General features: G+C 42.5%; 1 protein-coding gene across 1 annotated transcript in view; it reads left to right on the top strand.

The window, feature by feature from the left end:
• KMO (kynurenine 3-monooxygenase) overlaps positions 1–24695 on the top strand; it is a 142402-nt gene that overhangs the window by 20890 nt on the left and 96817 nt on the right. The window contains exon 4 of the mRNA XM_088481624.1: positions 21126–21215. Within this exon, the coding sequence (XP_088337750.1) occupies positions 21126–21215 (90 nt within the window). The remainder of the gene's footprint in view (positions 1–21125; positions 21216–24695) is intronic.

The raw sequence follows: 24695 nt of genomic DNA, 5'->3' as shown, positions 1-24695 counted from the left end.
AAGTGGAGATGCTGCCCATAGCAACCATGTGTTGTAGTCAGTATAATATCATTGTGTACGGCGCTAGTTATCGTTGTATACATCTGCCGAGTTACAGCACACTGTTAAAGTCTTTACATAATAAATGCGCATGGATACACATGTATTTAAAGACAATATATATAATATATATATATATATATATATATATATATATTATTATATATATTAAAAATGCAATGTTTGGTCAGAGCTGGTAGACAAGTCCTGTGGACATGTCTGTGACTAGTAAATGAAAAACACCCATACTGTGAGGTGCAGGTGAGTGTTTTGAATGAACCATTGTCTTTAAGTCTGACTATCATTGTATGCCTAAAGGAACTATCATTTACATTCCAAATAGGCTGGAGAGGCCTTTGATTACATTTGATTCCATCAAGTATCTGCTGGCCATCTCTGATCAGAACAACTCCATTGTCTGTCATTTTTGAACTTAGTTCAGACAGTAATATCAATAATACCAATTACTGGATAAAGCTAGATATATATGTATTAATATGTATGTATATGTATATATAATATATATTGCAAATATCCTCCTGACGAAGTCCAACCATATAGGCAGAAAGGACAAAACGCGTTAAGGCTGTGGTGACCCCCGCTATCTGGGACTGCTATATCAATCAGATAAGCTTTAAAACAATCTTTAAATTGTAATTGTGTATTTTTTTTGTGCTATGTGTTTGTAATTAATTTATTTTTTTATTTTTTTTATATACACTACACTATGCAAGCATTCTTTTCCTCCCCATTTATAATATTACCTGGAGTGAAGTAACTGTGCCATATTATAAAGGGAAGCAAGGGTGCTGACCAAGGACATATCAATATATGCCTATGTATTAGGCACACACGGTACGCTTTGTAAATTATTATGAGTGTGCAGCTGATGATATAGGCCCTCATTCAGAGCCGCTCGTAAGCGGCAGTACGCTCGTAGCGTTCCGATGTTGTGAAACCACGCATGCGCCGGTGTTACACTGCGCATGTGCGTACGGCTGATTGCGATCTTTTTTTTAGTCGTTCGTCGAATAGCGAACAGGAAGTGACATGTCAAATGTGATTGACAGAACAGGCCATTTTTGGGCGTTGACGGGGGTGGAGATGGGAAAACGGAGGCGTGTCGAGGCATTTTTGGGGCGTACATAAATTATCTCATGCGAACGGCAAATGTGATCGGAAGAAGTCATACGTCACTGTCTGATCCACTTTCCGTTCAAACTGCTCGCACAGCTTGTGGTCTGGTATACTCTACCACAATGTCGATGGTCTCGTCCTCCTTCCCGTGCCTCTTCGATGTTTCTTCGATTTATCATTTCTTGCCAGAAAAGCAAGCAACTTAGAATTGAAAACAAGCTTGTAATGTGTTTAGCAACTTTTTTTTTTTTGTAGCACAAAACCGTACGCAGGTGAAATACTCAGCTGCTAATTTCTGGATTAGACAATCAATTAGCGTACCAATTTTTCATTTTATTTTTTTTGGGGGAATTTTTATTTTTGGTTTTGTGTTATTGCAACAATATTGTCATCATGTTTGTGTTTTAGCAACATTTTTAATGGTCCCGGAAAATTTGCATCCATTTTGTTTTGGCAAAGTGTTCCTTTAAACTCCTAAATGGTTTTTAACCCTTTGGAATCTGAATTAAAATTTATGGTTTTTTTTGTTTTTTTTTTGTTGCCGGGATTACCTAAAAACCATTTTTAGAATAATGTCACAATACAATGGAGCAGATTTTGAAATGTTTTTATTTTTTACACACATTTTTAGTTTTTCATGTGCATTTGCCATTTTTCAGTTCTGGCTAACGTCAAAAATTTTGAAAGAAAAACTACAAACACAACAATAGTGTCATTTGCCCAAAAGAAAATAACACACATTAAAAACAATTCACAAGAAAGGAGAGGGAAGTTTTGGCCCTTAAGGAATATGGGGCAAGCACAGAAAGATTGCGGGAAAATTAGCCAGTGCTGTCATTGCTTTTTGCCCCGTTTGGCTGGGGTAGGGTGGGAGCCTGACCGGGTCCGGGATGTTCTTTGGCTGGCCTGTCCAGAGGCAGATGTTGGGGCCTCTGGACTAGGCAGAGGGCTAGGCACATTTGGAGGGATGGCTGTTGTTGTGCCAGAGGTGGAGGATCCTGATGTTCCGGCAGGAAGGGAGGGCGGCTCCACCATGTGCTGGCGAACGAGCTGCTCCAGGGCATTGGCAATTCAGATGTTGGCCCTGGTATTTTCGGCCAGGGCCTGACCAATGGTCACGTTGGCCGCAGCATTTTGCTCCATGGCCTCCGCCACGCGTAGCAGACTGGCGTCCATCCTCAGCAGAATCTCCGTATGGTGATCCGATTTAAAATTGAGATCCGTGAGGAGGGCTACTGCCTGCGAGGGGGATTGCCCTGGACTGGCTTCTGCAGGGTCCCCAGCCGGATCTATTGCTTCCTCCCCTGCAGAGCCAGCAGAAATTCTGCGGCCAAGGCACCCCTCTGGAGCAGACTCATCCGCCTGTGTCTCTGTGCGAAAAATGAGAAAAGAGTAACATTAGAATATACATATTGTCACAAACACATTTCAGAGTTGGTAACATAACAACATTTACCTGGGACAACATGAGGAGCCGCAAAGTCTGGCATGTCCGTATCCATGTTGGACACGCCAAACACCTCCTCATACTGCACACACCCCTGTGCCAGCTCTTCCAAGTCATTAAGCTCCAATGACACAGGGGTGGGACCCCCACCTGTCCCCCTTGCATGCCTAGCCCTCTCTGCCAGTTTTTGCTTCAGCCGATATTTAAAATCGGTCCATCTGTGGGTGAAAAAGTTTGCATTATTCCTGCAGTATTTGGCCCTGTAACCACTTTTTATTAAAATGTAGTTTTTACGTTCTGGCGTTTGACATCCTGGGGTAGACGTTCAAACTCACCCACCCTATTGACAGCACTGACTATCTCCTCCCACATTTTCCACTTCTGGCTTGCAACCATATTCCGATCTGCCTGTGGCAGGGTGTCAACACACATTTGTACCAAAACCTCCATCTCCTTTCTTGTGAATTGTGGCTGCCTTTTTTTTTTGGTTTCTTTTGTTGGCCTACTCGGCCCAGCAGCCTCTTCCATGGCATCCTCAACACCTTTTTTCAAAAACATTGTTTAAATTTAGATGTCAAACTTTCTCTAAATTTGGGTTCTAAATAATCCTTTAATCCAAAAGAGACAAATACTTACTGTGCGCCTCTTGGCCATTGTTTTGTTGGTCTGTAGCCATTTTGAGCACAACAACTTGAACTACAGCAGACCGTTTGTGAATTTCCGTGACGTATTTATACATGCGTCCTTATTATTCATCCGCATCATTGATTGTGCGCTCCTATGATCCGCCCTTAATTTGAGCGGGAAAATAAAGACTATTTATGGCTTTTTGCGACTCGAGTCGAGGTGGCGGGTGATGATTGTTGGAGGTTTCGTTTGTAGGAGTGGATTGTTGGCGGGATTAGTGGATTGAGGCGGATTGTTGGAGTTGGTTGGAGTTGGTTCTTGTTTGTTTTTTGGGATTTTCCGTTCGCTTTCTTTTTTGGAGGTTATTTTCTTTGTTGGTTATTTTTTGAGTAAGTATTTTTTACAACTCCTTGAAAAAATAAGGGATCTACAAACCAAATGTTCTTATTTTTTTATTTTTATTTTTAAAAATTTTTTACAGTTATTTTGGCTGGGCCCCATTGAAGTTTTTGGACTGTGACTTATTTGTCGAATTTCGGTAAGTTTTTATTTTTTCATGATTTTCCAATTTTGATGTGTTGGTCTTCGCATATGTTTTGGCCAGTAATGTTTTATTTTTATTTTTATCAATCATGTATTAACACTAAATATAGCATAATGTTTAGCCAAATATATTTCCTTTGTTTTTCCCTAAAAAAAAAGCGAACTATTTAGCGCACTAATGTTTCCTTATTCCCCATGTAAAAAAGCAAACTATTTAGCACACTAATGTTTCCTTATTCCCCATGTAAAAAAGCAAACTATTTAACGCACTAATGTGTCCTTATTCCCCATGTAAAAAAGCAAACTATTTAGCGCACTAATGTTTCCTTATTCCCCATGTAAAAAAGCGAACTATTTAGCGCACTAATGTTTCCTTATCCCCATGTAAAAATGCTAACTATTTAGCGCACTAATGTTTCCTTATTCCCCATGTAAAAATGCAAACTATTTAGTGCACTAATGTGTTTTTGAGTATAAATTTGGGCATTCTTGTTTGTCCACTCAATGTAGGGTGCATTTTTCAAATAATGTGTGCTCCCCCCTATCTTTTAACTCATTTGCCAAATTTTTCAGATTCCAATCTGTCCCCCAAAAATTCTAACACGAATTTCTAATGTTGAAATGTAGGTTGTTGCACTCATGACAATACCCCGGCATGTAAGCATCTTTGGATTTTGCGGCAAAGATAAGTATATTTTTGATTTTACATTTTCAGCAAACATTAACTACCTGGCTTACCATTTCAGGTTGATGTTGGTCGTATTATTTTGTCCATGCTTCCGTAACCCGACCAACCTCAACCTCGTCCCAGGCGTAGGCATCGTAGGCGTGCAAGGCCCCAGATATATAGAACATGTGTCACCCTTTTTGGAATGCCCGATGATGAGGTTTTAAGATGATACCGTCTTCCTCCACAAATCATCATAGACACTCTCTCATTAATACAGAGTGATCTTGAGCGGTAAATTGTCAGTCCTACAGCAATACCACCACTTACGCAATTAATGGCGGTGTTACATTTCTGTGCCTCAGGATCCTTTCAAACCACGGTGGGAATAGTGGCCGGAATCTCCCAATCCTCCTTTTCAAGGATCCTGAGGGCAGTGATGGAGGCCCTTTTCAAGCACCTCCATCATTTTATTAAAATGCCATTGGATATGGGTTCCCTTAATGTGGCGAAGGCCAATTTTTACCAAATAGCTGGCTTCCCACACATCATAGGGGTTGTGGATGGTACTCACATACCACTTCAGCCTCCAGCATGGCTGGAGGCAATTTTTAGGAACTGCAAGCACTATCACTCACTGAATGTAATGGTGGTATGTGATGCCTCCCTCCAGATCCTGTCCCTGAATGCCAAATTACCCGGGAGTGCACATGACTCATTCGTCATCCGGCAATCAGGGATTTGGCATAAATTAGACAACCTACAAGCTGGTGATGCATGGCTTCTGGGTAAGTGGAGACCTTTAGTTGAAACCAATGCAAAGCTTGATACACAGTGATCCTGATTGTTGTATTTGTTTTTTCACAGGAGACAGTGGCTACCCTTGCACGCCCTGGCTGCTCACTCCTTATTTGGCTCCCACACCAGGGCCACAAAGTGAGTATAATTCCGCACTTACAGCCACCAGGCAGGTGGTGGAGTGCTGTATCGGCCTTTTAAAAGGCCGATTGAGATGCCTCCACCGCTCTGGTGGTGAACTCATGTATTTGCCGGCTATGGTTTAGAAAATTGTGGTCCTGTGTGGGATATTTCACAGCATCACCATAAGGAGTGGTGTCCCAATGCAGCCAGAGGATGCCTTACCTGAGGATGGCCCCCCCCAGGTTGGTCGGAGGTCAGTATGTGGGGGGGCCATACGCGATGATGTGTTGGCCAGATTTTTCAGGTAATTTATGACAAACATTTACTTAATTGTCCCAATGTCTACATGTATGATTGTAATGTGCCTTTTTAATCTTGTTTTTCTGTTTTTTTTCTTGTCTTCCTTTCCAAACCATGTAAAAACGATGCCTACTACCTGATCCACTAAATTGTCTACATGTGGCCACATTGGAACTAACTTGGGGAAAAATAAATTCATCACCTCATTTGTGGATTAATGTTGGCCTGCTACTTATTTCAACAGTTCTTGAGTGTTGTTTTTTTTTGTGAGTTTGGTGTCGGTTGTTTTTTGTAGTGTGTTTTCACTGTGTGAATTGCTTGTCAAAATTCACTTTCTGTTTGTGTTTGCTGTGTATTAAAGTTTTGTTTTCTGTTAAAAAGACTGTTTATTTACACATTACAAGCACGTGTAACCTGGCTCAAAAAATGCCACCTTTCATAATGCCGAATCCTGTAATGTGTGAAATGGTTAAGTGTTTGAACATGCTTTGTGGCTTAAAAACACAACAAAGGTATTTGGGTGAATCAGTAGTTTGTTAAAAATAGGCATAAGCAGGTTTCAGTTTCTATTTACGTTACCCACCACAAGAAAAACAACAAACTGTTGGTTTTTCAACAAACCTATTGGTATGGTGAGGTGCTTAATGTGGCAGCTTACATACTTTCTAGCGCTTTGTACAATCTAATTTACCTTACTTTAAAGAACATGACCAAATAGTGGACTTATGGAAGGTTAAACAATGTAATATTTTCAGTCAAGAAATGAGACTCGTTAACATACAACGCTATTTTATTTTTGAAATCATACAAAACTGAATAACACAAAACTAAAAAATCATCTCCGAAGGAGCGCCGCCATGTGGTCCAGGACCACTAGCATGGCAATGACATGGCCACGCAAGGCGGCCAAGCCCTCCTGCATACCATGCATCCGCCTCTGGTCCTCTGTTGGTATAAAAAAAAGGGATCCTTAATGAAATGACACCTTACATTATAAGTTTAATAAACAAACTAAACAAATAAATCTAGTTGCAAACAAGATCCAGTTTTGCAGCAAAAAACCAAGTACTGGCAAATGCTAAGTTGGTATCAATACTAAATTATAAATGAACACACAGAAAGGCGAGCCAAAAAGGACGAAGTACGCTTGTTAGGGTAAACCAAAAATACACAAGAATGAGTGTTTTGACATGTGTGATATGTATCAGTGGAAAATATCCAAGACATTGTATATCCTTTTAAAAATGTATTTTTTAAACAAAAGAAAGGGAAACATACCGGTCATTGGGTTTGATGGTCTTGGAGGCCCTTCATCCTCCTCCTCCTCGGAGGTGGGCCAGTGCTGGTGGGTTGAGGGAGGGGAGATGGCGGAAACGGGTGATGTGGTGGAAAATCGAGGGGGTGGTGGAGGGGAGGGTGAAGAAAAGAGAGGGGGTGGTGGAGGGGAGGGTGAAGAAAACAGACGGGGGGTGGAGGGGAGGGGGAATTTTGGGGGGGGTGCAAATTGGGAGAGGGAGGGGACTCAGCTATTGGCCGGGCAGGGGTGGAGGGGGAATTGGGGGAAGGTTGGGGAGATGGGCTGGGACTTGTCGTCGACGTCAGGGGCCGAGCCCGACGACGAAGTCTGCGGCGAGTCTGGCTTCTGCGTACAGCCCCTAAATGATTATTGAAAAATTATTTATTTTTTTTTGGTGGAACACAAATTTACAACTTAAAAAAAATAATAACATTCCAAAAAAGGAAAACATGCACACGCAGGCATGTCAAAAAACAACAAACAGGGCTGCACACGCAGGCATGTCAAAAAACAACAAACAGGGCTGTACTGGAAACAAACATGCTCACGCAGATAGGGCCGCAAGAAACAAACAGGGCTATACTGGAAACAAGCACACGCAGATAGGGCCAAAAAATAATCCAAAAAAAGTAAAACAAAAAACACTTACTTGCAGCGATCCTTAGCCGAAAACATGCCAGCAAGCGGGGGGTGCGGCACCGCAGATCCGACCACCTGCGCTCTAATTGCCCGATATTACGGCGTGAGCCGAAGGAGCACAGGTGGTGGCGAACCTCCGCATAGGCCGATCGCTTGGCCCGGTTGGTGATGGGGGGAGGCTGGCTGGTGATCCTCTGGTCCATGACCTCGGTGAGGACCAACAGCTCCCGTGTGGTAAATGTGGAGGCTCTCATGATGGCAATGATTTTTTTCACAACAAACAGTTTTAATAAAGGCCAGAGAAAACTTTTGATTGGCTAATGTACTTTGTAAATTAACAGGAGCCATTGTATTTGTTATTGTATGAGTCATGTGTCCTACAGGCTCCAAAATATAATGTGAGTTATGATAGGCTTCATGCAGTGACATGCGTAAGCTAATTTAAAGAAAGAAATTAAAATAGGAAAATAGGCCTATCATAAACACAGGAAAACAATAGGATAATTGGTTACAACATGTATTTTTGATAAAGTAAACCATTGGTGAAACTGTACGTATTCTGCGGGAAAAATGACACACACGGACAAGAATAAAGTTTATTGAAAATTTAAAAAAACGGATTGCAAACATGTGAAGAGCAATTAAGCTAATTAATATATTGATTGGCATGATACGATTAAAGTATGTATGCAGAATGAACGAGCAGGTAATCGAAATCTGACAGGCCCACTTCCGGTTTGGACTTGTGCGAGCGGTCCCTGCAACCAAATTTGGAGATGGACGGTCGCAATTTTGCTCGTTCGTTAGCTATAGGAGGGGTTGGGAGACTTTGGGGCGGAAGATTAGCTACCAGCGAACTTACGAGAGAGCGCTTGAATTTACATTTTCTCGCTCGTTCGTCGAACGAGCGATCAGCCACTTGCGTACGGCTCTGAATCAGGCCCATAATCTACTACACTATAAAACGCTTTTGTACTTTCATAAATTTGTGGCCGTATTTATCATCCTAACCTGGAGGGAAGTCCTACATTATAAAGGAACATAAGATTGCGGACCAAGAACACATCATTACATGCCTGCTTATTAGGCACACACGGTATGTGCACTTGATTACACAGCTTACTATACTATAAGGCGCTCGCTCTCACCTTTTGTATTTTCATAAATTTTGGGACCGGACAACAATGATCCTTTTGGAGAATTCTGAGCAGCCACCGTGACAACGGGATTATAGTAGAACACTTACTGATCCATCAAAGGACTTTGATGTTTACAGAATCCACATAGGGATGAGCGCTATTATCAGTACTCTCTCTATACAATATATAATAAATAAAAAGCACTAATCCACGGCACTCACCATTCCTAGTTTTGGGGTGCAACATGGTATGTGACCACGTTGTTTAAATAGAAATCTCAGGGGCTCTGCACTCACCATAATAACTATTATGTTTATTATTATTATTATTGTTAAACAGTGGGGTTTTGGTTCATGAATTGATCAATGCATTTAAGCTTGCAGCCCCCATCACGGGACCCCACTTTACTGCAAGTCCCTACTCTGTTGCTCAGAATTATAACATGGACATAAGCATCACATTAGTGTTAAACTCAGGGTATGCTATCAAGGTTTAAAGCTCACAGCAACTTTGCTTTTAAATGTGAGACAGTTACCAAGCACATCTGTTGCAAAGCACCTAGGAAAACAGCTGACACAAGTTAGATAACTAGTTAAAAGGGGTGCATGAGAAAATGTGATCACAAAAATTATTAATTATAAAAATTAATCATAATAAACAAAAAGCACTAATCCACGGCACTCACCATTCTTAGTTTTGTGGTGCAACATGGTATATGACCACATTGTTTAAATAGAAATCACAGGGGCTCTGCACTCACCCTAAATAACTAATAATAATAATAATAATAATAATAATAATAATAATAAACAGTGGGGTTTATTATTATTATTGTTAGTTATTATGATGAGTGCAGAGCCACTGTGATTTATATATATATATATATATATATAGATGTGTGTATGTGTGTATATATATATATATATATATATATATATACATATAATCTCCATGACACTGATGCACATTTGCACACGTATATAATATACACTTAAACGATCGCATGTGTATCCACACATATACACAGTTGCTATTGTAAATATAAACACACAGCGCATGTTTGCACTGTACACAACCCCTGCACACAGCGCACCTTTTATGCTGCGTGTAGACGCATGACGCATTCTTACACATAATCATAAATATACACTCCCTCAAAAGGTTCCTTTACATTAAACGTAATTTTTTAGTAGCATATAAATATGTATGAAATGTATGTATATGATATTTAAGGTATACAACATGGTAGACATGGCATGTTTGGTAATATACTGACACCCTGTTTATTTCCAGATATTCGAGTCTATCAGCGAGGGAGTCGCATCTTGCGTTCGATGGTTATGGATCATAGGAAATTATTGGTTAGAATGTATACTCTGTATGTAGTGTCTTAAACCAATTAAAGAAAGACAATGTAATCTCAAGAGACTGGAGAATTGGGACATACCCCTAGTGAACTGTCCTATGAACTACAGCGTACTACAAAGACCAAGAGCAAGAACCAATGGAATTATGTTTGTCTGTCTACATTATTGTTATCATGATCTGTTAGGGCAGTGGTTCTCAAACTCTGTCCTCAGGACCCCACACAGGTCACGTTTTCCAGGTCACCCAGCTGGTGCACAGGTGTAGTCATTACTCACTGATACATTTTAAAAGATCCACAGATGGAGCTAATTATTTCACTTTTGATTCTGTGAGGAGACATGAAAAATATGCACTGTTTGGGGTCCTGAGGACTGAGTTTGAGAACCTGTGTGTTAGGGTATATAACCAGTGTCCCGGTCCCAGTCAGTAACCAGTCTTCTTGGATGACCACAGGCTTCTGGAGTGAGGACTGTTTACTGGGACCGGTGCACATGCGTATGTATCAAGCTGTACCTTTTTGTATTTAATTGTCTTTGTGCAAATTGTGATAGATCATAGCATGTAACTTTTTGTTGCAATAAGAACTTTTTGTGCTTTGGAAACACAGTTGGGCTGGAAAGCAATTATTTATTGTGCGACAGGTAATGCTATATAGCGTCTTGCGATTATTTAGGGGCAACGGAAATACGGTATTCATACTCTAAATTGCTTTTTTTCCTCCCAGTAATCAAAAGGACTGTATTGCAAGCTAATTTGTACATTGTCATTAAAATAATCATCCACCATCCTATTGTCAGATTGAGTCACCGTAGAGGTGTCAATAATTGTGGCCAATTCTTTCAAGCCTGACCAGATGTCAAAATGGTGTTTAATTTTAGTGTGCAATGCCTCATGATCATGCCTTAGTGAAGACGGTGATATAGAGAGTAGCCCGCCCATGAATGAGCTGGAGTTGTGTGTTAGATATTGCTATGGTTGCCGCTGAAGTAAATACACCCAGTACCGCTTGTCCACATATCAGTGCTTAAGTGGACAGTGGGTACAATGGCATTGTCACAGGCCTGGGGTTTAGAGGCTGTGTTCCCAGCTGGGTCTTGGACCTGTGTTATTAGACTCAGATGCTCTCTGGAGGAGACTTGGTTTAATGAGAGGGTATGGAAGTAGAAGGAATTTGAGTGCATGCAGAAGGATGGTAGAAAGCTGGTGACTGCACGGGAGTGGTAGGTGCAGCTAGGAAACTGTAGGGTGATTGGTGGTGGCACGGGAGCTACTAGGTGCGGCTGGGTCTCCGTATGATGAATGGTGGTAGCACGGTAGCTACTTGGAGCGGCTGGTGAATGGCGGCAGTACGGACTGCTTGGAGTGGCTTGGGAAGCTGTAAGGTGAAAGTAATTACTTGAAGGTAGCAATTACTTTGGGGAGCTCAGTGAGGAAGCTCACTTAGTAACCTAAGGGACTTGTTGCACTGGCAAATTGTGAGAGCAGTAGAGATCCTTTAAATAGGAAGTGCAGGATGCTGATTGGCTGAGAATGAGGGAGACTGATCCTATTGGAGGAGACAGCGTCACATGGACAATCCAAGATGGCCGCGCCCATGGACCGAAGGACCGCAGCTGAGACGCCAGACCTGCCGCAGCAGTTAGAATGCAGGAGCCGGCGGAGAGCAGGAGTAGAGACCACCCACATCGAGAGGTAAATGGGAACCCGCAGGAGCTGACTGGCGGGGAGCCAGAGAGCTGCAATGTAGCGTCCTGATAGGTAAGTGCCGGAGTCTGATTCTCGGGTCTCTATTGCGGGTTGTGACAGGCATTTTCTAGGCCAAGAACTAATTTTTTTTTTAATGTCTCGGTACAGGCGTATAATTGCTGTTCTTGTAAAATGGAATAGAGAGAATTTTGTAGCAGGGACACAGGACATCAATTAACTGTCTAAAGCCATACGCATTGATGGCAGATATTGGATGCAGATCTAATGCTAGCATAGCCATCATGGCTTCAGTGATCTGCTGTACAACTGGATGTCTGCTTTCATTCTTGCTTCCTCTTGCAAATAATATTTTCACAGTCAATTGTTTGAAACTAGTCTACTTCGTCCCCTTCTGGGCTGAAGATTCACCCCCAACAGCAGCCATAGCATGCAATGGTTCTTCTAGGAAATCAAGGATAGGGGAGGAATTAGTTAGCTTTTGCAACTTGGATGCAGGACCTCTGATCATTAATGCGGAGATTGATGATGAAGGTGTTGGCAATATTGACAACATCGATATATGATGTTGTTCTGGCGAAGAAAGGAAGTAATGGGTCTAAAATCTATGCGTTTGGCTAATTTAATCGGAGAAAGGTTTTGAAAGATTTGTAGGGTGGAATTATCAAAGGATACAGAGTCAAGCCATCAAGTTTCCTTCATGACTGCCTCCTTCACAGTAAAGTAGTGCATTCTGAGAATGACCTCTCTGGGTTTGGAGTTATCTGTGAACGAGGATGTAGGGCCTGATGGGCAGGATCCAAAAGGAGGTGATCCTTGGGGGTCTCAGGAGAAAGCTTTGTAAAGAGACGTTTAAGGTAGAGTTCAAGATGCGCTTGTTCAGCCTCCTCCGGGAACCCCCGAATTCTTAAATTGTTCCTCCATGCCATATTGTCTTGAACTTCATGGTCTTCCTGTAATTGGGAGATGTCTTGATGCATTTGATGGAAGTCAGTCTCGAAAGAATGCTGGAACGTCACCACCTCCTCTACTCGTCTCTCAAGTTGGTCAGTTCTGCCACCAAAATCTGCAATATCTGATTTCAGGGAGTGGAGGGCTTGGATCGAGGTTTTCACATCTTTAACTTCTTTAAGTAGGGAGAGAAAATATCATTGGATAATGTGCGCAAGATCATCATCCTCAGATTCCGAGCCCAAGTGGTCATTAGAGTGTTCAGGTGTAGCAGATCTAGGTGAGGTCACCACTGGATGATTTTTTACCTCCTTTAGGCATCTTGTGATGGAGTAGAAGGGGTGGGCACAAGAATAGGGCGTAGCTCAAGGCAGGCATAGCTCAGGGCCAAGAGGAATAAGAAGCAGTCTTAAGGAAAAATAAAATCAGCAAAAATAGTTTGACAAAACAGATCGTCTGGGAGGAAGACAGCTGCTCATCCTCGGGGCACCAGGTGGAGGGAAGCTCATACAGTGCAGGGGCCAGGCAAGCTCGTGGAACAGGAACTCAGCCGGAGGAGTACAGGTGGAGGACCTGAGAGCCGACCTTCAGACACAGGAGCCGTGACAGGAGAGCAAAGAGCCCAGAGAGCAGGTGGTCGGGCTCTCAGGAGGGTGACCCGGTGGCAGCGTGGTCAGTGAAGCCGCAGGCGGGCACTTCCGCCCGTGTATGCTGGGATGAAGGACCGTTGTCCAGAGAGCTGGCGTCTGACAAGTGAGAGGGTCAGCGGTGGGCTTGTGGGAGACTCCTGGTGGAGGGCTCTGTGGTGCTGCCAGTGAAAGGAGACACGCTGGGCCCAGAGGGGAATCGAGGCCCTGGCTTCAGGCGAATGTGTGGGCCTCAACCCAGTAGGGGCGTAGGAGATGCCCCCCAATTCCGAGGATCGCAATACCTGGGATAGGGAGGTGGCGTGGGGTTAGCAGGGTCGGGTAAGGGTCACCAGGAGCAAGTAGAGGGTGGAGGGGATTCAATTTTATAGATGCAGGCCAGGAGCTCTGAGAGGACACGTCCGCATCCGATACCGGCCATGCCCACCAACTTATTTTTTTTTTAAAGCACCCCTGTAGGCTTATTTTGTTTAGTAACAAATACAGTACTGCATTCCACTCCTATGGTATTTTTGTGTATTTCACAGTGCTACAGCAAGCCCCTCCTTAACATGCTCCTAATAATTATTTTTTTCGTATGAAAGTGCCCGTATACCCACACCCTCCCCCTTGGATCTCCAGTGTGAAATGGTGCCCGATCACGAGGGAGGGACTTTAATAATCCAAAACACGTGAGGTATGTATGTATGTATGTGTGTGTGTGTGTGTGTGTATATATATATATATATATATATATATATATAATGGTATACAATCAGGAAGCCGGCTGCTGGAATCCCGGCATCCAGCTTCCCGACTGCTTTATCCCGCTGTGGGATAAATGACCGGCGTCTATATCTGGACGTGGCTCATTTCCCAGATGGAGGGAGACAGGCGCCCGGGATCTCGATCGAGCGGATGCCGGGCGCTGTGAGCGGACAGCCGCGGGGGGGGGGTTAGGTTTCGGGCACCCGGGGGGGACTTAGGGTTAGGCAGTGGGGAAGGGGGGGTTAGGCACTTAGAGGGGGTATTAGGGTTAGGCACAGGGGGGGAGGTTAGGGTTAGGCAACCCTAAGGGGGGTTAGATTAGTTCATATTTACCTCACCACGATTGGGATTTCCAGCGCTGCCGGGCTCTGCTGTTTTGTCGGGCTGCCGCTGGCGGGATTCAAACTCCCGGCCATGCGGCAGCCGGGATATCATACCGTGTGTGTGTGTGTATGTGTATGTGTGTGTGTATATATATATATATATATATATATATATATATATAATATATGTGTGTATATATATATATATATATGTGTGTGTGTGTGTGTGTATGTATGTATATATATATATATATATATATTAGGGATGTGCAGGCTCGGTTTTACTCGGATTTACTCGGTTCTTATCGCCACTTTACCGCAAATTCGGATTTATTATATTGGCTATCCAAAACACATGATAGGCGATAGCCAATAAAATGCCGTTTAAAGATCCGAGTAAATCCTCGTAAAACCGAACCTGCTCACCCCTAATATATATATATATATATATATATATATATATATACGGTCTGTGGTCTCTCAGTAATTATATGCGTACCGTATTCGCCCAAAACTACAAACATTGTGTTCTGGGTCTTTATCTTCACTTCACCGGAATGATTCCCTCACTCCAAAGCAAATCGTGTTATGCTCCAGACATAACAATCAAAAGAAGAGAGATGCACTCTCATAGTGTAGTATTTTTAAATGTTTAATTTCTATACAGACAACACACACAAAAAAATGGATAATTACATTTAAAAAATTCAAACAGGCTTATCTGTTAGTTGCTGGTCATAGATAACTGGGTACACTCACAGTCCTTAATGCGTTTCGTCCTCCGTGCGTTACCGCGCACGTATGTAGCCCGGCAAGCCTGCTAATCAATAGGACACACTCAAGTGTAATGGACAAGATGCCGGCAACCACCGGAATTGCCGCATATGGACATTGTTAACCAGGTCTAGGGTATATAAGGCAGCACTTTAGGGTGCTATACAAATCCTCCTGAAGAAGTCCAGCTGTAATCACTTACCTTTAAGGAAGGATGCAGTGCAGCAGCTCTTGCTAGGGGCGAAGCCAGTTAAATGATACCATTAGGCTCCGTGATTCACGGATGCATGGGAGGGGGTAGAGTCAAAATGACACCTACAAATCACAGCATTATGCTATGAGGGGTGGGGCTTCAATTGTGGTCAGTCAGGGGGGTTTCTAGTACTCCTCCTGTGTGCACTACTGCTGTATTTAAAAATAAAGTGAATAATTTATTGTAATTGAAAGATGTAAAAAAATAATTATATATATATAAAATAAAAAAGGATAATTTTTAGAATGATTGATTTTGGGAGACATGGCATTAACTATTTGCTAAGTGAAAGTTTTTAGAAGTGGAGATGTTGTCCATAGCAAACGATCAGATTATATTTAAGATTAACTGGCACCTTTTAGAAGATAATTACTAGATTCTGATTGGTTGCTATGGGCAACACTCCACTTCTAAAAACTCACTTTAGTAAATATGTACCCCTTTGTGTTTTTTTCCACATACAGTATTAGAAGATATGTATGCACAAAATCAGGTCACTCTTAGGGGTATATTTACTAAAGTGCAGGGTTACAGAAGTGGAGATGTTGCCCATAGATTCTACTGTAGCTATTATCTTCTAGAAGGTGTTAAATAAATTAGGTAGAATCTTATTGGTTGCTATGGGAAACATATCCACTTCTATAACCTGTACTTTAGTAAATACACCTTTTATTGTTTATATTTATAATGTACTTACAGTATGTGTAAGTCCTTGTTAGTCCCATAGTCTGTACTGCAGCTCCCCCAGTAAAATCCCCCGCATGCAAGCTAGCTGCAGTGGTAGTGACATCTCATTGGAAGCACTCCCTGCTCATCACAGCCAGACAGGCAGTGCCAGGGCGCTAACACATGCAGGAGGGGGTTTCTGAGTATCAAGAACCCCCCCCCCCGACCAACTAAAGCTTTGTCTCTACACCATCCGCAGGCCACCCATGATTGGAGCTGCCTGGCCGCTGCCTGTTCAGCTGTCAGCTCATCTGCGTCAGGTGCTTTCATACCACCTGACACGGAAGTGTTGACTGCTGAACCATCAATGCGACGCCATCACAGCTAGGAGCTAGAAAGAGGAAATATCATCACAGCTACCCAGCAGCAGCAGCCCGGCAACTAGGGTGTGTGCAAGTTCGCTATATGTATGTATGCTGTGAGCGTGTTGTAAGTATGTTGTGTGTGTATGTTGTGTGTGTATGCTGTTTGTGTATGTATGCGTGTCTCAAAATATATATATATATATATATATATATATAATTATTGTGAAGCACACTGGCTGACAGGAGCACAAACACCGGCAAATTTGCAAGGTGGAGTAGACTTTATATTTCTCTTACAGCAGCTTACAACAGACAAGTTGTTGGTGTCTTGATATACTCCGCTACTACAGGTCCTGTTGTTCACCCTGCGTGGCCAAGCTCCCTAACGCTGGCTTTCACAAATTATCGCCTGGCCACTTGCTGGCGTCAGGAGCACTGGTAATAACTACTCCAGCTAAATAGGGAAGTCACTTCTTCATAGAACAGCTGAGGCAAAGCCCATCCCTGCTCCCAAGAAAACCCAGACTATGGACTAAACCCAGGTTGTAAGCCTGAAACAATGAGTTCTCCCAGGTCCTGGGGCATCTTTTGGCTGCTTGAACTGTGGCACCTGAGTCTCTTGGCCACACACCCTCCCCCCTAAGCTTCTGACCAACTATTGAAGCTTCTTGTATCTTAGGGAATATTAGCATTAACCTTCTTTCCTTTTAACCTTATCAACATAGTTCGGAGAAAAACTAATTTCAGCCTTCCACTATATATATATATATATATATATATATATACACAGTCAGGTCCATAAATATTGGGACATTGACAGAATTGTCAGATTTTGGCCTCTATTCACCACCACAATGGTTTTGAAATGAAACAAACAAGATGTGCTTTAACTGCAGACTTTCAGATTTAATTTGAGGGTACTTACATCCAAATCGGGTGAACGGTGTAGGAATTACAACAGTTTCAATATGTGCCTCCCACTTTTTAAGGGGCCAAAAGTAATGGGACTATCAACTCAAAAGCTATTTCATGGGCAGGTGTAGGCTATTCCCTCGTTATTTCATTATCAATTAAGCAGGTAAAAGGTCTGGAGTTGATTCTAGGTCTGACATTTGCATTTGGAATCAGTTGCTGTCGACTCTCAATATGAGATCCAAAGAGCTGTCACTATCAGTGAAGCAAGCCATCATTAGGCTGAAAAATCAAAACAAACCCATCAGAGAGATTGCAAAAACATTAGGTGTGGCCAAATCAACTGTTTGGAACATTCTTAAAAAGAAAGAACGCACCGGAGAGCTCAGGAACACCAAAACACCCGAAAGACCATGGAAAACAACTGTGGTGGATGACAAAAGAATTATTTCTCTGGTGAAGAAAAACCCCTTCACGACAGTTGGCCAAATCAAGAACACTCTCCAGGAGGTAGATGTATATGTGTCAAAGTCAACAATGAAGAGAAGAGTTCACAAGAGTGAATATAGAGGGTTCACCACAAGATGCAAACCATTGGTGAGCCACAAAAACAGGAAGACCAGATTAGAGTTTGCCAAACAACATCTAAAAAAGCCATTACAGTTCTGGAACAACATCCTATGGACAGATGAGACAAAGATCAACTTGTACCAGAGTGATGGGAAGAGAAGAGAAGGAAAGGAACTGCTCATGATCCAAAACATACCACCTCATCAGTGAAGCATGGTGGTGGTAGTGTCATGGCGTGGGCATGTATGGCTGCCAATGGAACTGGTTCCCTTGTATTTATTGATGATGTGACTGCTGACAAAAGCAGCAGAATGAATTCTGAAGTGTTTCGGGCAATATTATATGCTCATATTCAGTCAAATGCTTCAGAACTCATTGGACGGCGCTTCACAGTGCAGATGGACAATGACCCAAAGCATACTGCAAAAGCAACCAAAGAGTTTTTTAAGGCTAAAAAGTGGAATGTTATGCAATGGCCAAGTCAATTCCCTGACCTGAATCCGATTGAGCATGCATTTCACTTAATGAAGACAAAACTGAAGGGAAAATGCCCCAAGAACAAGCAGGAACAGAAGACATTTGCAGTAGAGGCCTGGCAGAGCATCACCAGGGATGAAATCCAGCGTCTGGTGATGTCTATGCGTTCCAGACTTCAGGCTGTAATTGCCTGCAAAGGATTTGCAAGAAAGTATTAAAAAGTGAAAGTTAGATTTAGGATTGTTTAGTTTGTCCCATTACTTTTGGCCCCTTAAAAAGTGGGAGGCACATATAGAAACCGTTGTCATTCTTACACCGTTCACCTGATTTGGATGTAATTACCCTCAAATTAAATCTGAAAGTCTGCAGTTAAATCACATCTTGTTTGTTTAATTTCAAAGCCATTGTGGTGGTGAATAGAGGACAAAATATGAAAATTCTGTCAATGTCCCAATATTTATGCACCTGACTGTATATATATATATATAAGTATATGTGTGTGTGTGTGTATATATAGACATATATTTGATTTAGAGTTCAGCCAGATTCTTTGAGCACCTTCTTTTTAGAAAAAGGCTGATAGTGAAAAATAACATGCATGTGATATCATCACATCTTGTGCACACCCAAAACTAAGAGGAAAGAGCCTAGATACTGAGTGAGGCTCTAAACAGACGTTGCTCTCCCACATTCTGGCTCCTACAGATATGGGGACTTTCGTTTGAAAGGGTATATCCCGTCTTTCAAATGAGAGTGCCTATTACCAGATACTGTCTGTTTGATTGGGTTGGGTACAGGTAACCCAACGGTCAAGATGCTGATGGTTAGAATACTGACAGCTGCATCCCCACAGTCAGAATCTCAACAGATTTCTGTAAGTATTATAACCTTTACCCTAACATTCCCCTAACTTGCCCCTCCCTCAGCCTAACCATAGTCCTCCCCTCCCACAGCCTAAGCCTAACCCTCCCCCTAGTGCCTAAACCTAACCCTAAGTCTCCCCCTGACCCTAAAACTAACCTCCACAATCTGTCAGGATTCTGACAGTTGTAATGCCGCTGTATGTATTGTGACTGTCAGAATCCTGACTGTTGGGATGCTGATTACATCCTGTTTTGATCAACTGGTAATAAAACATCTATACTACAGCAATAAAGCATTCCAAGGAATGGGATGACACTGTACAAGAGCCTTTGTCTACCCTCACTACAATGAAACTCCTAGTAAATATATCTGGTGACAACGTAGCCAATACTATACACAACAAATGAAAAGGTCAAATTAGTATACAAAATTTTTTTTAATAACATTGTCACATTTTTCTGAAGCTTTTTCAGAAGCTTTGTGATCCATTTTATGTAAACACTTTTAAATATATTATTTGGTTGATGATTCCCTACTGGATAATGGTTTGGCAGGGTGACCCTGCGATATACTGTATGTCCCCCTGTCGCCGATATCATACCCCCCAGGTGGTTGAGCCCGGTGCTGGTTACGGAGGACCCCACACCATTTTTTCTGTACCAGAAAGGGGCTCAGAGGTCTGGGTTGGCTATGCTTTTGTGGGGGACCTCATTTTTTTTTTTAAAACCATTTCTTTATACTGTAACACACAGAAGCCTCCACAGACCACACTGATCTGTGCAGTGCTTACGCATAACATGCAGCTCACAGGCAGGTCAATTGATTTCTAACCAATACGGCGGAACTCGCACAAGAAAAAAAGACTATCAGTATCGCCATCGAAAACTAGAGACCGTTATATATAATTTTTAGTAAATCTGTGATTTGAAGTGCAAAAAATTAATGCAAATCCCATTGTTGCCCAGTGCGTGTAGTCTTGGCCAAACACAATTCTTAGTAAATTTACCACTGGGTGTCAGACAGAGCCGTATCTATACACTCTGCTGGCCTGTGCCAATAACAAAATTGGTGCCTCCCCCACCCCCCGTTCAAAATAGAGAGAGTGCACGCCAAATGCGCATGTCCAAAATATTGGGGGATAGCTTTATTTTAAAGGAGTGTGGCCACAGAATACTACCAATTTACATTTCTACATTACACCGCACAGTAGTGTTCGTTAGTCACATTGCACCTCACAGTAATGCCCCTTATATACATTATGCCACAGAGTTGTGCCAGTTATACACGTTATGCCACACAGTAGTGCCCCATATACACGTAATGATACACATTCTGGTGAGTACTCTTCTCCTATCACTAACCTTCCCTCTAATGCCTAAGTGTAACCCTAACTTCCCCCTAGTGCCTAACTTTAACCACTTTTCCCATGGTGACATCATTTAAATGTCAACATGTAACCTGTCAGCACTTTAACAATGTCTACATCATAACTGTTGACAGTGCGGTGTCCGCAATATGAATGTCGACCTAATGACTACATCCCTATCTGTAAGTTATTACATACAGGGAAGACCTTCACCACTTTGTTGACCAGAAAACTGTGCTATCACATTGTCACTTACAGCTGGGATACACTGATACTGTACATTTAAAAAAATATAATCTAGTACTTTATCTTTTTACATTCAAACACCACTATTTATTACTTTCATCAAAATGATTGTTACTATTATCTCTTCTATCTGCAGATTGTTGCTAAGGGTATTCCAATGTATGCAAGGATGATTCATTCTACTAATGGAAAAAAATATGCAATACCATATGGAAAGAAACATCAGGTACTGATAAAGGTGTTTTTTTTTTTTTTTGGAATGTTTTGTTTTTGCCTGCAGCATTAGTATGTAAACCAGCATGGGGATTTCCGTTAGGTCAGCACAAATTTACAGAATGTCATGGCAGAGGTGAAGAAGAAAGATGTCACAGTGCAGACAAATATCAGAGAGTGTTCCAAAGCCTCTCTGCTCACTACATCATGTGCCATGTGACTATAGTTGCCATATTAATCCAGCATTTTAAATCAGATTACCCTGAATAATTAAGGGGAAAATACCAACATTCTTAAAGCCAGTCCTAGAGATTTATGTAAAAAAAGAAATTGATGGGATTGTTGCTTTAAATAACATTTAAAGAGTAAAATTATTTTTTACAATAGGTTTCTTTATTGTTTTTAACAAAAGTCTGTACAATGTATCTCACAATTAGCCTGACCCAATGTAGTACACAAACCTGATAGTTTGCATACAGCACTGATTGTAAGAGACCTGTGCAGGATCTGTATTGCACTGTCTCCCTCTGCGATTGGGGGTGGAGAGTGGGTGAGGCCAGTCTCCATTTCAGAAAATGGGGCATGGCACCCCCTTTTCTGGGAGTGTTGATTCCGGGTCTTTGTCTTCCAGCAAAGACTTTCTGGCATCGTCTACGGAACTGCAATGAGCAACCTATGCAATCTCAGGGTTACTTAGATTGCTGATAGTCTCGCAGAATGGGCCTGATTTAGTGTTGCATGCAAACTCAATTGTTTGCGTAGAACACCGATTGTGAGAGACCTGCGCTTGATCGTTTGGGGGCGGGGCCAGTCTCTGTTTTAGAAAATGGGGGTGCGTCTCTCCCTTTGTTCTGGGAGTGCCAGGGTCTGCGTCTTCCATCGGCTATAGAGCTGCGAGGGGCAATCACCTTGCCAATGGTCACACAGTAGATCCAGTTCTGTGTCTTAGGACACAGCAATCGGAACTGCAATGTGGTCAGGAGACGTCTATTTACACCACACACCTCCCTCCTGTTGCATTAGCATATTAGCAGGAAAGTGACTGTGCAATACTGTACAACTCTGAATCAAGCCCAAGATCTGATGTTTTCTTAGGATTCAGCACTCGGATGTGATACGGTCAGGAGGCCTCTATTTACACCAGACGCCTCCTGCTTCATTAGCATATTTAGTTGTACTTCTCTGCGGCTGTGCAATACTGTACAACTCTGAATCAGGCCCAATATCCGCTTTCCCTTAATACTGCTGGCATGCCGTTACACACATCTTTTTTTCACCATTAACTGTGGACACAGTGGCAATAATAAATGGATATTTTGCTGAACTTTGGACAGTTGAAAAATCAATGTTTTTACTAAAGAATTCCAAGGCCAACATTTACGGCATAACCTGGTCAGGACATTGTACTTTAGCTTTAGGTGCTGGGACCTGTTTTGCTCTATTAGTAGCTATCCATGTGACTTATTGCCAGTGAGCATACATCTCTGACCAAAATGATTGTCTTATACAGTGTTGCATTAAGGGACTTTTCAGATACAGTCTTATTCCACCTGCAGCTATTGCAGTAGTCCTGTAATCAAAGTATTCTCTACGGCAGGAGTCTTCAATCTTTAAGACAGTGCAGCCCACATTAAAAAATTCAATGAAGTCCGAGGGCCACTAAGATATACTGCGGTATTTAGACTCTGCCCCCTCCTCACACAATTATGTCCCATAACTGCCCCCCTCTGCAGTGCCCCCAGTAGTACCCCTTATACAGTTCCCCCAGTAGTGGTTTCCCCTATCCAGTAGTCCCCCATTATGCAATGCCCCAGTAGTATTCCTCCCTATGCAGTGTCCCCAGTAGTGCCCCTTTATATAGTGCCGCCAGTAGTAGTCCACCCTATGCAGTGCCCCAGTAGTGCCTCTTATACAGTGCACCCAGTAGTAGTCTCCCCCATGCAGTGCCCCCAGTAGTGGTCCCCTCTATGCTGTTCCCCCAGTAGTATCCCTTATATACAGTGCATCCAGAAAGTATTCACAGCGATTCACTTTTTCCACATTTTATGTTACAGCCTTATTCCAAAATGGAATAAATTAATTTTTGTCCTTAAAATTCTACACACAATACCCCATAATGACAACGTGTAAAGTTTTTTTGAGGTTTTTGAAAATTGAATTAAAGAAAAAGAAAAACTAAGAAATCCCATGTACATAAGTATTCACAGCCTTTGCTCAATACTTTGTTGATGCACCTTTGGCAGCAATTACAGCCTCAAGTCTTTTTGAATATGTTGCCACAAGCTTGGCACACCTATCTTTGGGCAGTTTCGCCCATTCCTCTTTGCAGCACCTCTCACGCCAAAGAGTTCAATCTTTGCCTCATCCGACTAGAGAATTTTGTTTCTCATGGTCTGAGAGTCCTTCAGGTGCATATTGGCAAACTCCAGGCGGGCTGCCATGTGCTTTTTACTAAGGAGTGTCTTCCGTCTGGCCACTCTACCATACAGGCCTGATCGGTGGATTGCTGCAGAGATGGTTGTCCTTCTGGAAGGTTCTACTCTCTCCACAGAGGAATGCACCTGCCGCTGTCCACTCCCCTGTCATCCCAACCTGCTCTACACTATGAGAGAGACATCATGAGTCATGACGTCTCCCATCATCCACTGCGGGAGGCGGAAGGTGGAACTCATGACTGAGCTCCAGCCTGGCTCTGGCTGTGGGTGCAGCAGCCAATGCGAGTCTGCCTGACTCATTGGCTGCTAAAACAAACACACTGCCGCCGGGTAGTACAAGTGTACTACCCGGCACCGGCGGCAGTGCTTGTTTCTGTGTAGTGTGGACCGCACTACACTAACCATTGGCAGGCCACGGGGTGAAGACCCATGCTCTACAGGATGCCATCATGATACCTACTGTGGGGATCTCATCGCTCAGAATGCTGGCGCTGGAATCCCAACACTTGTCAGAATCCCGGCGCTGGCATCCCAAAAGTAAGTAGCGGGTTAGGTAGAGGTTTAGGGTCAGGCACTAGGGGGAGGGTTAGGGTTAGGCACTGAGGGAGGAGCGTTAGGTTTAAGGGCGGAGGTTTAGGCACCAGGAAGAGGGGTTAGGGGTGGGAAGAGGGGGAGGTATCCTAATCCTGTTGGGATGCTGGTGTCGGGATTCTGACCACCAGGGTCCCCAGCACCAGCATCCCATACCCAACTCATTCTCTACATATGTTGGTTTTAAGTAAGGAAATTCAAAAGTGGTATTCAAGGAACCTCTACAAATGTTATGTGCATATACACTGACAAATTTATTAAAAATGAATAAAAATAAAATGTAAAGATGCTGAACCAGCTCTAATAAATATGAATATTAAAAGGGTAGATACAATATGAGCATATATCCTTAATTTATAAGTATTCTGGATTTGAACCTCTATACACTCCTGCCTATACTTTCTAATATCCTTCCTATAAACCTCTAAGGATGACGCTATTTTGCATACGCAGTCATACAGTAAATA

Source organism: Taudactylus pleione, unplaced genomic scaffold, assembly GCF_031769625.1.
Source record: "Taudactylus pleione unplaced genomic scaffold, aTauple2 ptg000275l, whole genome shotgun sequence".
In the NCBI taxonomy this organism is placed as follows: Eukaryota; Metazoa; Chordata; class Amphibia; order Anura; family Myobatrachidae; genus Taudactylus; species Taudactylus pleione.
The sequence above is the reverse complement of the archived record's forward strand: the minus strand, read 5'-3'. Positions and strand labels throughout refer to the sequence as shown.